Genomic DNA, 13,560 nt, shown 5'->3' on the forward strand with positions numbered 1-13,560 from the left:
AAAAAAAACAGTCTTTCTAAAATGTATTTAAAACTTGACGGCTTCCTTAAGCAGAGTGTATGTAACACAATATAATCTTTTCTTGACAATTCAAGTAATGACTCATGAAGTTAGAAGTGTCCTGAGGACAGTCTGGTTGTTTCTGACACCTAAGTCAGTACTGGAATATGGCAGGCCCTAGTGTGTGTTGGGTCCTTCTTTGAGTTCAATGGTTGGAAAGCATTTCCCAGACACCCTTGAAGCTAGGGTCCTGGGTATGAACTAACTTCTGCAAGTAGATGCACTTTTGCAAGATTTCAGAGGTAGAAGTAAAATGGGAGTCGCTTTCTTGCCATGTCTTTGGCTGATTCTACCAATATCATCATGAAAAAGTGGTTTTCCTGAAACATTCCAGAATCCACTGTCCAGCTACCCCAGTCCATAGGGGCAGTGCAGTAACCACAGGGACAGCTTCTTGATTTCAGCTTCCAGATCCTTGGATCACAGTTAAGGGATTTTTTTAATTGCAATATCATTCACATACCATAAAATTCATCTTTTTAAAGAGTACAGTTTATAAGTTTTTAGTATATTACAAGTTTTTACTATATTCACAATTTACAAGTTTCAATATATTCACAAAGTTGTGTGACCATCACCAGCATCTAATTCCAGATTATTTTTATCACCCCTCCCAAAAAAACCCTTACCCATCAGCAGTAATTCTCCACTCTTCTCGCCAGTCCCACCCCCAGTCTACTTTTTGTCTCTATGGATTTCCCTATCCTGACACTTCACATAAATAGAAACACACATGTGCCCTGTTATGACTGGCTTCTCTCACTTAGCATGTTTTCAAGGTTCATCAGTGTTGTAGCAAGTATCTGTACTTCTTCATTCCTTTCTATGACTGAAGAATATTCCACTGTATATGCCATTTTGTTTATTTTTTCATCAACTGATGCACAGTTGGTTTGTTTCCACTTTTGGGATGCATGAATAATGTTTCCATGAATATTCATTCTAAGTTTTTGTGCAGTCATATTGTCTATTCTCTTGGGTATAAACCTAGGTTTGGAAGTGCTGGGGCATATGGTAAGCCTATGTTTAAATTTTTGAGGAACTGTGGAACTATTCTCTGATGAGGCCGCTCCGTTTTACATTCCCACCAGCAACGTATGACACTTCCGATGTCGATATCCCCACAAATGCTTGTTATTGTCTGCTTGTTGACTTTGGTCATCCTAGTAGGTGAGAAATAGTATCTTTTCACGTTTGATTTCCATTTGCTTATGGCTAATGATGTTGAGCATCTTATCTGCATATCGCCCATTTTTACCTTCTTTGGACAAATGTCTATTTAAGTGGGCAAACTCCTGAACTCTAGTGACAGCCTTGGAGGTAACAGGATAGTAGGTTAATTCCACCCTGTTCTGAGAGTTATTCCCAAAAGTATTGCTACATACCTGCTTCTCTAGCCCTTCCAAGAATTTTGTAAACACTTGATTTACCGCTTAAAATAGTTTTTATTTTCTGCACTGAATTCTGACTGATAAAGCTGTCGAAAAGTATTACTCAGAGGCTATTGCTGGGTTGTTTTATATTTTACTGCTGTGCTCTAAATATTTAAGGTTGCCAGACAAGTTACCTCTTGTTATAAATAGTTATACATGTGTATTAATTTTCTACTGGTGTCATAAAAATTATCACAAATTTAGCAGCTTAGAAAACACAAATTATTATGTTATAGTTCTGTAGGTCAGAAGTCCAACACAGGACTCACAGGCTAAAATCAAGGTGTTGGCAGGGCTGTATTCCATTCTGGAATGCTCTAGGGGAAGATCCATTTCCATGCCCACTGGAGTTGTTAAAGGAACTCAATTCCTTGCGGTTCTAGGACTGAGATCCCTGTTTCCTTGATGGTTATCAGCTGAGGGCCATACCCAGCTTCTAGAAGCCAAGAGAAGTAATTAGCTTGTGTCCTCCCGTCCTCCATCTTCAAAGCCAGTAATAGTAGGCTGAATTCCTTCTCTCTCACACTTCCACCATGTCTTCCTCCATCTCTGACCTATTCAACTTCCTTCTTTTTCCACTTTAAACACTCAGGCTATTAGGTTGGGCCCATCCCAAGAATCCAGGTTAATCTCACCATCTTGTGTTCCTTAATTTAATCACATCCACAAAGTCTCCTTGGCTACGTAAGGCATACATTCTATATTCGAGTTCTGAGGTATAGTGAGAACAATTTGTAGGGAGGCCATTACCCTGTTTACCACAATACAGATCACAGTTTCAAAATTCTAAGTCAGAAGTCATTTGACATTAAAACTTTAATACTGGGTTACTGCTGTATTCAGATATAGCTTATTTTTTTCAAAGTACTTCAAACATCTCATAACTATTAATCATAACTAGTGATAATTATAACCATGATTTAAATGTATAAAATAAAATACAGATACTTTGGCACTTAAGCCCCAGGACACAAAAATTAATAGCCCAATTTCCTGCCACTTTTTCTAGCACTGAGACATAGCTTAGTAATAATAACATATTTATTTACTTTTTAAAAAGATTTTATTTATTTATTTGACAGACAGAGATCACAAGTAGGCAGAGAGGCAGACAGAGAGAGGGGGAAGCAGGATCCCTGCTGAGCAGAGAGTCTGATGCGGGGTTTGATCCTAGGACCCTGGGATCATGACCTGAGCCAAAGGCAGAGGCTTTAGCTGCCACTGAGCCACTCAGGTGCCCCATAATAACTTATATTTAAATGGCACTGTATAGAGGCATCTGGCTGGTCAGTCAGTGGAGCGCATGCCTCTTGATCCCAGGGTCATGAGTTTGAGACCCATGTTGGGTGTAGAGCTTACATACAAACATACATACATACATACATAGCACTGTCCATTATCTCCTTTAAAATATGTGCTTTACAATATCCCTGGAAGGTCCACAAAATGGACTAAGTCTATTATTCCCTTTTTACAGATGAAAAAAATGGAACTCAGAAAAATTAAATAACCTACGCGTGTGTTAATGTTTATTATTCCAAATTAATGTGTCATTAATGTGTGATAATATTACATATTACTGCTTTCAGATGAAACAATATCTCATGAGGGGCGTGCAAGTGATAAACAGACTACACATAGAAAATGAGCTGGTCACAAGCTTCACAGGGAAACCCGGGACAGTCAGAATATTTTTAGGGATGACGTAAAAACAACAAATAGTTATTTGCTGATTTGATCTAAAGATGAAGAAGAAAACCAAGGAGTAAGCACTTGCTTTTCAAGGTTTTCATGAAGCTATGTTATCTCACTCTTCTTAAACGTGCAGATGAAAAGAGGCACTCTAAGGCACTCTGCCTCTCCGATCTTGTCCCTTTTACTAGGGTACAACAAGGGACAGAGGAGCAAGTGGACAAGGACACAAAGGCATGCAAAAAAGCAAATCTAAACAAACCAAAAGCCAGTAGAGTTAATAATCCTACACATAGAAGAATGGTCTTGTGTCTTCTTCAGATTGTATTCTGATCAACAAAGATACTGTAAACTTCAAATTTAAAATCTTTGATTCTGGGCACCTGGGTGGCACAGTTGGTTAAGTGACTGCCTTCGGCTCAGGTCTGGAGTCCCGGGACTGAGTCCAGCATCCGGCTCCCTGCTCGGCAGGGAGTCTGCTTCTCCCCTTCTCATGCTCTCTCTCTCCCTCATTTTCTCTCTCTCTCAAATAAATAGATAAAATCTTAAAAAATATATTAAAATAAATAAAATCTTTGATTCTATAATTTTCCAACTGTGCCCCTCCCCAAGAAATGAGAAAACAACTCTATTCATCAGCATCCTCCCTACCATCTGCCTTCTTTACCTTCCGGCACCAGTTAGGGAAACAGGATGATCAATCAGGTATTTGAACTTATTTCTTCGAATAGGGTGATACCAGACCTGGTCAGTCTGACGCAGAAGAGTGCCCTAAGAAAAAGCAAATACATGAATACACAGCAGAGGGAGCTCTAGTCAAATGAAATCTGTTAATCCTTTGGAAAGGCATTTGGAGAGTCCATGGAAAAAAAGAGAAAGCAGAATGCTTAATCAATACTATGCAGAAAAACAGAAACTGGGACAATTCAAAAGTGAAAGAAAAATATCAAGACTGAGAGTAGTAATAATGATCACTTAGGTAAATCACATTTTAAATAGCATTTCCTTGGAAACACTAGCGCAAATGATTTTAGTTTTCATTCTAGGAAGTTAATTTTAAAGTATGTTGAAAGACAATCAGGAATATATAACACTTGGGCGCCTGGGTGGCTCAGTGGGTTAAGCCTCTGCCTTCAGCTCAGGTCATGGTCTCAGGGTCCTGGGATCGAGGTCCGCATTGGGCTCTCTGCTCAGCAGGGAGCTTGCTTCCTCCTCTCTCTCTGCCTGCTTCTCTGCCTACTTGTGATCTCTCTCTCTCTCTGTCAAACAAACAAATAAAATCTTTAAAAAAAAAAAAAAAGGAACATATAACACTGGACATCTGGGTAGCTCAGTTGGTTAAGCCTCTGCCTTCGGCTCAGGTCATGATCCCAGAGTCCTGGGATCAAGCCCCACATCTGGCTCACTGCTCAGCTGGGGAGTCTGCTTCTCCCTCTGCCTGCCACTCCCTCTGCTTGTGCTTGTGCATTCTCTCTCTGACAAATAAAATCTTAAAAACATATATATATGTGTATGTACGTATATACATGTATATATATGCATGTATATACGTACATACATATATATATATAAAACATTAAAAAAGAACCAAGCCCAAATTGAAGGCATTTGTGCTAAGCCTCACATCAGCAAAGCAACTGGAATTGCAGTTCTAGCATCTCCCAGGAGTGGCATTTTAAGCCAATCAGCTGGAAGTTCCTGATCAGCACAAAGGAGGTAATCAGTCTGATAGGCTCCCACCCTTCCCCAGAAGATGACCTTGCCCAAAATAATCCTTTCTTTTGTTTATGACATCCTCGTCCCGGCCCTTTTCTGCCAAAAAACCCAAAAAAAAAACCCCAAAAACAAAAAACCTCTATTTTGTACAACTTCTCAGAACTCCTTTCTACTTCCTATATGGGATGCAGTCTGATTCATGAATTGTTGAATAAAGCCAATTAGCTCCCCTAATTTACTCAGTTGAATTTTGATTTTTAACAAAGAACATGCTCAGTAAATACCTAATGAACTGGATACCAAAGAGATGGGTTCCCATGTACTTTGTATAGGTATATACTCACTTTTGGGGTTTTAGTTTTCTTAGGGGGCAGTAAGTTTTCAGGACAAGGACCAGCATTGGCGGCATAGGTCAGAGAAAGAAGAACTTCCTCAGGGATGAACTCATTCTGAAGGGATGTAGGAAGGGGTTTTGAACGATCCACCATATTTTTTTTTTCCTTTAGTTCAGGAAGTCCTAAGAAAGTAACAGGAAAGAAAAACTTGGTGCAATAGTTAGTTGGAGATTCCCAGGCTGCCTCATCAATACCACCTGTACGTTTCTAACAAAGCAAACACTGCTTCTGGTTGCCAAGATTAGTAATAACATTTTAAATACTGAACATCATCTAGTCAAAAACAAAACAAAAAAACAAAAAAAAAACCCTCATATTGCCTTCCTTCCTCACACTAACATCACAGTTTCAAAAACCGAGGCACAGAGATGAACCTCCATTATTCCAAATTCAAAATTGAGAATTAAATTCACATCACCTGCTCAATTAAGTGGAACAGCCTTAACATGACGGGAATGCCTATTTCCCCTTTGACGTGAAAAGGACGAAAGAAACCTCTCCTCAAAACTGTCAAATGATTTAGTAATTATTTCTATGTAAATTCAAAGGTGAGAAGAACTGATTTAATTGGGGCATTTCTACAGTGGAAGGGATCTGAGTCAGGTTTAAGAGTAAAAGCAGAATGAGGATTGTTGGAAATGAAGAGAGTGGAATAATCCGAGCGAGCAGCAGAGGAAGAACCGTACGGAGAGTGCTCTGTTCAGCCTGAGGAGGGCAGAGTTGTTGTAAAGATAGGGAATGGGGACAAACAGGAAAAGGCCTCCCGTGAAGTCAAGGAGAGTGGGTTGTTGTTGCTTATATCACTCTCCACTAATCTGTGCCCCCACAAAGTATGTCTTATGTTAATGACATATTTTTGGAATGTTGATAAGGTCCAGAGCTGACAGCCAATTAAGAATTCTTGAGAGGTCTTTGGTGCAGTAAAGGTGATTGTACTAAAGCAGGGGGACAGGACCCATGGGCAGAAAGAGCGGCTGCACTGGGGTTTCGAGGAATGGCTGATGATATACTTGGGACTTGGAGGAGGTAAGGAAAAAGGGAGGTGTCCAAAGGATTTTGATACGCTAAAGATTTATAGGATACTGGAGGCCTGGCTAATGCTGAGTTATAGTGTTTTTCTTCTAGTAAGGCATTAACATTAAGTCGGTTTGGGGAGGTTTTTGGAGGAATGCTATACTCTATTACAACTTTCTGTCAATAAGTAGCAGGTGGTAAAGAAACTTAACTTTGTTTACATTTCCTTCTGCCTCTGTTTCCCACGTCACTCATGAAAGAGGGTGATGTTAGGACTCCAGAAAATTGAATTATGGGTCTCTGAAAGTTACACTATTGATACAAATGCTTTTTCCTTGTAAATCACTAAGACACTGGTAAAATGATGGAGACTCCTGTCTGGCGGGACTATGATCTCTGTTAGTTAACCATTTTGTTTTTCCCTTCCCTTGGCTTTAGGGCAGCCAGCAGTATCTGAAGAGTGTCACACACATCCCACCCAGGAGCAGGTACGTGCTGGGAGGGTTTCCGGTGTCAGCTTAACTTTGCCCCAGCTTGCCTTCTGCTCCCTCATCATTAATTTCTATAAGGAGGTAGCATGCCTTCCCTGTTCACCAGCAGAAGTTCTAAAGTTCCCATTACCAAATCTCTTTATCTCTTGAATGTTTGAAATGAAGGTAGAATATCACAAGAAATAGGAAGGGAAAAAAAAAAAAAAAAAGCTGGGTGGGGCTTTAGCACAGTCTCCCCTTAAAGGGAGTTTTGGCATAATGGGAGTAGGGATGAGTCTAGCTGATTCTTATTCTAGAGCAGATCTGCACTTATCTCTATATGAATGAAAATCTTAAGGAATCACTGTCATTTAAAATAATTATTAAAACCTCATACAAACTGGTTTCTTAAAGTCAGAGCCCAGGTACAAAGAAAAAAAAAAGTTTCATGCAACTACTGGAATTAAAAATAGGGTGAATATAAAACTAGGGGCGCCTGGGTGGTTCAGTCCACTGAGCATATGGCCCCTGATTCCGGCTCAGGTCATGATCTCAGGGTGGTGAGATCCAGCCCTGCTGTTGCACTCTGCACTTGGCTGGGGACTATACTTGTGTATTCCCCCTTTCCTTCTGCCGCTCCCCCCACTTTTTCTCTCTCTCTAAAATAAATAAACCTTTAAAAAGAAGCTTTAAAACAATATAAAACTCATCATATTAAAAAAAAAGTACATGGGCGCCTAGGCGGCTCAGTGGGTTAAGCCTCTGCCTTCAGCTCAAATCATGGTCTCAGGGTCCTGAGATGGAACCCCGCATCGGGCTCTCTGCTCAGCAGGAAGCCTGCTTCTCCTCTCTCTGCCTGCCTCTCTGCCTACTTCTGATCTCTGTCAAATAAATAAATAAAATCTTTAAAAAAAATAACATTTTAAAAAAATCTAAAAAAAAAAGTAGTCTTTAGGTGGCGTACTGAGGCTCTGACTCAAAAGTACTATAAAAGGAATGGCTTTTGATTTTGTTGAAACAAGTGTATTAGAAAGACAAAACCAATTAAGGTATCCCGAAATCTCAAGATTCAGCCGAACCGGGAAGGGACTGTGAGTTCCGTCCACGGCCCTGGTTACTTGTGTCTGCGGGATCCTTGAAGAAATTTACCTGTCTCCTCCTTGGATGCAGAGACTTTGAATTTTTTGCCCTCAGGTGTTAACATGGAGGTTAGCAATTTGGAGGACGTTTTCGGAAGAGACATAATAGTCAAGGCTTCCTACCACTCTCTTTGGTCATTTGAAATACCGCTCCAGAAAGCGGACTTAGAAATAAATCAGCGGCATACTGGGATTTGACAGTCCTGCAGGCAAAAGGAAGAAAACGAGAGAGACCCATTTAGTGCTTCTGTTAGGATCAGAGTTTATAATTCCTCTGGCGTGGGTTTTCCTTCTTTGGGGAGCCTTCCGCATTCTCTCAGGTCACCTGACGCGGCTGAGAAGCCTGCGGCTGGGTCGGGGTCCGGGCCCAGGCTCGGAAGGACACGCTCCGGCCACCCACCGGCCGCTGGCCCCACCCGGAGGGCGCCCTGGCTCCAGGCGGGGAGCTGGGGTCCGCGGCCTCCCACCCCCGCTCCACGCAGCGCCCCGGGGCACACCAGCTGCAAGGACTCGGGGTAGGGCAGAGTCCGTGCCGCGTCGCTCACCAGAAGTGATGGGAAACAGAGACAACCGCTACCGGCAAGTTGTGTTTCCCGCCAGACATCGCGCCTCGCCCTTTCCCGGAGCGCCTGCGTGTCGCCATAGAAACCCAGGACCCCGAGCTTTGGCCGCCCTCACGGGGGGCTGTCTTCGGAGTGCCGGCGGAGGAGGGGGATAGCGAAGAGTCCCAACACCCGGGATGCGGTGTTTCTCACCACAGGATAGGTTCAGCAGCCATAGAAAACAAACATACTTAATCGGGCGGTTCTCACGGAATGCGCAAGAGTGTAGATGCCGGCGCTTGCGCCCCAGGTCGTCGCCAGTGCGCAGGCGCCAGTGGGGCCGGGGTCGCTCTCCCTCCTAGCCCGCGGACGACCTTCGCGGCTCCCGGCGGAAGGCGCCAGCCACCAGATTGGAGCTAGCAGGCTGTAAGAGATTTGTTTGCCCATCGCTCTCTCCCACTTTTTTGTTTTTCCTATTTTTACCAAAAAAAAAAAAGCCAAATTCAAAGTGAACTTAACCAAAAGCTCTGTTTTCCCATCTGTTGAGGCTTCCTTGCGGATGCTGCCCCTGCCCTTGACCTCTTGGTGAAGGCTTCCTTGGGCACCTACGCACTACCCCCACCACCCCGCCCCCATCCCCACCCCACCCAGCACCCTGAAGGCATTCGTAGGTCGAGGCTGCTTTTGGGTGGAGGCAGGGAAGATGATTGCGCTTTAGGAGGAGCCAACCCCAATAAAATAGTTGGGGCTTCCCAAAAAGCTGTTCTCAGGAAAGAATGGCATAAACACACTAGCATGGAGGAGCTGAAGTCCTGCCCCTTACCGTCACCGGGGGTCATTTTCTATTAATAGGGAGTCTTGGGGCGCTCAGTGGGTTAAGCATCTGCCTTGGGCTGAGGTTGTGATCTCAGGGTCCTGGGATCTAGCCCCACATCGGGATCCCTGCTCAGGGATAGTCTGCTTCTCCCTCTTCCCCCTGCTCCTGCTGATTTACTCTCTCTCTAATAAATAAAATACACCTTTTTAGAATCCTAGCAATATTATGAACAAATTCCCTAATACCACTCAGTGCCTTAAAAAAAATAAAAAATTTAAAAAGGAGCCTTAATGCCAAAGAGTGCGGGTGGAATCCCAGTGTCTAGATGATTCCAGTCTGTCAAATAAATTTTAGAAGGGAAGATAACTATCTTATCCAACTTTCCTATTCCCTAGTACCAAGCATGGTGCCTGGCCCAAACTATGTGGTGTTTCGAAAATCAACTGGACAGTTCTCCTGTGCTGATGGATTTGGTCTCTGGTTTCTGGTTTTCAGGATAATAGCAATGAAAAATAGTTGAAAATCAGTTGAAAATCAGTGTTGAAAATCAGTTAAGCATCTAGCTCTTGGTTTTGGCTTGGGCCATGATCTCATGGGTGGTGGCATAGAGCCCCCAGTGAGCTCTGCAATGGTGGGGAGGGGGGCTCCTGCTTGAAGATTCTCTCCCTCTGTCCCTCCCCTCCCCCATCCCGGGTCTCTAAAATAAATAAATCTTTTTTAAAAAATACACACACACAGGGGTACCTAGGTGGCTCAGTGGGTTAAACCTCTGCCTTCCGCTCTGGTCATGATCTCAGGGTCCTGGGATTGAGCCCTGCATCCGGCTCTCTGCTCAGCAGGCAGCCTGCTTCCCCAGTCTCTCTGCCTGTCTCTCTGCCTACTTGTGATCTCTGTCAAATAAATTTTTTTAAAAATCTTAAAAAAAAGTACACAATTTCTGTGGCCCATTGTAATTCTTAGTCAAACACCTTGGCTGGCTGAGCATTTTAGCCTTTAGCCCTATCCCATCCCATCATCATTTTTCTCTAGATTTTCCAAAAAATCAAAGAGGACACACAACACTCATATAGCACATACCTAGTTCCCTCTAAGGACTGGCAGTGATCAAACAGGTGAAGGGCAAAGGCAATGCACAAGCCAGTAGAAGGAAACTTCCCTCCAGCTTGCCTTCTGCCTTCCTCACTGGTGGTGTGACTCTACAGTCTAGTTTACAACCATAACCAGAAGACTAACTGAATTCAGAGATTCTAAAATTTTGAGAGCTCCTCTTAAAGTTTATCAAGCCTTTGGGTACTGGAAGACCAAGGTAACTAATCTTTCATATTCTTAACCTAGTTTTAAAAAAAGATATCTAAGTAGGGGATGGATAGAAGAGATAAAGACAAGTGAACAGATTCAAGGACACATAGAAAATAAAATCTATTGAATTTGGTTAAGTGATTAGATCTTTGGTATTAAGAAAAAGACATCAAAGGCTACTTCTCATTTTCCATCCTATGCAATGGTGTGATTATACATACTGTTTCCTGAGCAAAGATGTGCATTAAAGTTGTAGAAGTATATGAAGTAAATGCACAAAAACAGGTGAGAACTTAAGAATATTACAATAAAGGCGCCTGAGTGGGTCAGATGGTGGAGTGTCTGCCTTTGGCTCAGGTCATGATCCCAGGGTCCTGGGCTCGAGCCCCACATCAGGCTCCTTACTTTGGCGAGGAGTCTGCTTCTCCCTCGGCCCCTCACACCCCGCTTGTGTATGCACGCTGTCACAATCTTTTAAAACTGAAAAACATCTGTAATTATGACATATGTAAATATTGAATGAACTTGATTACTTTTAAAAACAACAGAACTAAGTTTTTCCCAAATATTTTTATTGGCCACATTCTTTACATATCCAATATCTTGCCATTTTATGTATGTAGATTTTAAGACAGTGCATACTGAACAAAGTGACAGTACCAGTGATTAGACACACAGGGCAGGGTGTTGGGGAGAAGGGGGTGGTTCCTGTATAGAAATTCTGGAAAACAGCAACAGGACTGAATCAGAAAAGACATCTTTAATTATAGGAAAACCTTTAAAACCACCACAGATGTCCATGACCTCTGCTGTGCTCAGAACACGACAGATTTCAAAGCACAAGCTGGACGAGTGTAGACGAAGGAAGCTGCCGCATGGGCCCAAATGGCAGAGCCGTGGCTGGAGCTGCAGCGCTCTTCTCACTCAAGAATTGGCACATCTGCACACGGGAATCCAAACTGTATCCCTACGCGACTGCATGCACAAACTGCCTCAAGTCTCGGAACCACGAGGGAGCACACCCGCCCCCTCGCTGAAACAAACGGACCCCACAGCAAGGAGATGTGATCATCAGCACTCCCTTGGCAGTGCTAGTAAAAATAAGGAAGAAAACATTTGGGGAAAAAAAAAGAATAAGGCAGTCTTAGTTGTTTCTTTAGAACTATATCACTTCTGAGATTAACCCTTTTTCTCAGATCCAAATTAACTATTAAAAAGTCTTTATGCTTTACAGAAAAACAAAGTAGGAACTTGATTAAAAGGACTTCGTAGATTACATAGGCTATAGCTTTCCAGTTTTTTATCATTATTGATGTTCAAGCAGGGCATTAAATTCAGGGTGAGAAAGAGCACAGGCAGACCAAGCAAGAAGGACTCCATTCTCCCCTCTTTCGACCAGAGTTGAGATTGTGTTTCACCTCCTTTATAAACTGGGTTCCAAAATTCTATTACCTGATAGAAACTTTAGTGATGTTAGAAACTACTCAAATGCTTATATAAGCTTTACTAGTAATACTCATTTTATTCCTCAGAACATTTATGTTCCAGTTTCCTCAATTTCTGAGCCATAAACATAAAGCCTAGAGATAAGATATGTAAAAGTGTCCAAGACAGAGCGGTCTCTGTAGTATTTACGCACACACATATAAACTGTTCATAAAAACTATGTAAGACACATAAAATTTTGCACAAGGTTAGCAAGCAAGTCCATTACACATTATTAACAAAAGTGTGAACTATCTTCCATTAAGAATTTTGCCTTTCAAGACTAGAAGCTTTCTTTACACCGGCAAAAGTTAAGGCCTTATTGGTTTCCTTCCTCTCCATAATTTCTAAAATTTAACTATAAAGTATACACACTATTTCTAACACTTAAATACCTAGGTAAAAGCAGATATGCTTTTCCTTTTTAAAATACTAAGCAGGTAGGGGCGCCTGGGTGGCTCAGTGGATTAAGCCGCTGCTTTCGGCTCAGGTCATGATCTCGGGGTCCTGGATCGGGGCGCCCCGTATCTGCCTCGGCATCCCTGCTGAGCAGAAAGCCTGCTTCCCCGGCCCCCCACCTGCCCCTCAGCCTACTTGTGATCTGTCAAATAAATAAATAAAATCTTTAAAAAAAAATACTAAGCAGGTAAATATGAAAGTAATTTTGGAGGTGGAAACATGAGTGCCTTTAAGAAATCTTGTTAAATTCTTGTCAGTTCCGTTACAGGAGTGCTTCTATCAGTCAAGGTAATGACGGGAATTCACATCATCGAGTCTATTTAAAAGCACATACTCTCAGGAGTGTGCAGCATTTGAAACATTCACATTTTTGCAAGATTCCAACAAGTTAACAAGGATTCAGGTTTAGAATTTATGGAAGGTCAGAAGATAATGAGGCCCACTTTTGGCCAGGGCTAGTGTTTTCCAACAACCCTATGAGGTAGTTACTGCTCCCATTTTACAGATGAGGGAAACTGTGGCTCTGATAAACAAGGCAGCTGTGCCTACTGCCACACTGCTTAGTAAGGAGGCTATCTCAAACATCGGTGCATGCCTTTTGCACTGCGCCATTGGTTTTCTGACTGGTATCTGGGGGTAGGAGAAAATGGGTGTCCCGAACAACAGGACTCCAGCCCTGCATCCCAATCTCAACCAGAAGCAGCTCTATTCTCTCTGTTTTGCATGATGGGCTTAAGTATAACAATTTTTTTTTAAGTTTCATAACTAAAACACACTCCATCAGGCCACCTGGTTACTACAATTGTTATTAGTTTACCGTCATTATTTTTCCCTTACAAAATAATGAGCTTTACTCAAAATTACTCATGACCACATAAAACAAACATCTTTTTGCATAAAAGACTTCAGCAATTCATAAATTACATCTTTTTAGGTACATAGCCCACATGACAAACCTTTTTAGATACATAATGTTCTATTAGGCTTTCTATAAAGACTTCAGGATTCCATTCTTCAGACCAAGTATAATTTTAAAATT

At 42.1% G+C, this 13,560-nt stretch overlaps 1 protein-coding gene and 1 long non-coding RNA gene across 6 annotated transcripts in view; one reads left to right on the plus strand and one right to left on the minus strand.

Moving 5' to 3' along the window:
* Window positions 1–8,852, minus strand: part of AXDND1 (axonemal dynein light chain domain containing 1) — a 104,251-nt gene extending 95,399 nt beyond the window's left edge. For 2 of the 5 annotated variants that reach the window (XM_047704436.1, XM_047704433.1), the window contains exons 1-4: window positions 8,675–8,851; window positions 7,930–8,122; window positions 5,246–5,418; window positions 3,853–3,956 (exon numbers count right to left, since the gene is read on the minus strand). In XM_047704436.1, coding sequence (XP_047560392.1) covers window positions 3,853–3,956; window positions 5,246–5,418; window positions 7,930–8,023 — 371 coding nt within the window. In that variant the 5' untranslated portion in view covers window positions 8,024–8,122; window positions 8,675–8,851. The other 3 variants (XM_047704435.1, XM_047704437.1, XM_047704434.1) reach the window with 3 other exon arrangements.
* A 3,505-nt stretch (window positions 8,853–12,357) lies between these two features.
* LOC125085751 (uncharacterized) lies at window positions 12,358–12,892 on the plus strand. The gene is made up of 2 exons (XR_007123002.1): window positions 12,358–12,502; window positions 12,709–12,892. It is a non-coding gene; the product is annotated as an uncharacterized LOC125085751 (long non-coding RNA).
* Window positions 12,893–13,560: the final 668 nt, after the last annotated feature.

The sequence above is a fragment of the Lutra lutra genome, chromosome 15 (genome assembly GCF_902655055.1).
Source record: "Lutra lutra chromosome 15, mLutLut1.2, whole genome shotgun sequence".
NCBI classification, from domain to species: domain Eukaryota; kingdom Metazoa; phylum Chordata; class Mammalia; order Carnivora; family Mustelidae; genus Lutra; species Lutra lutra.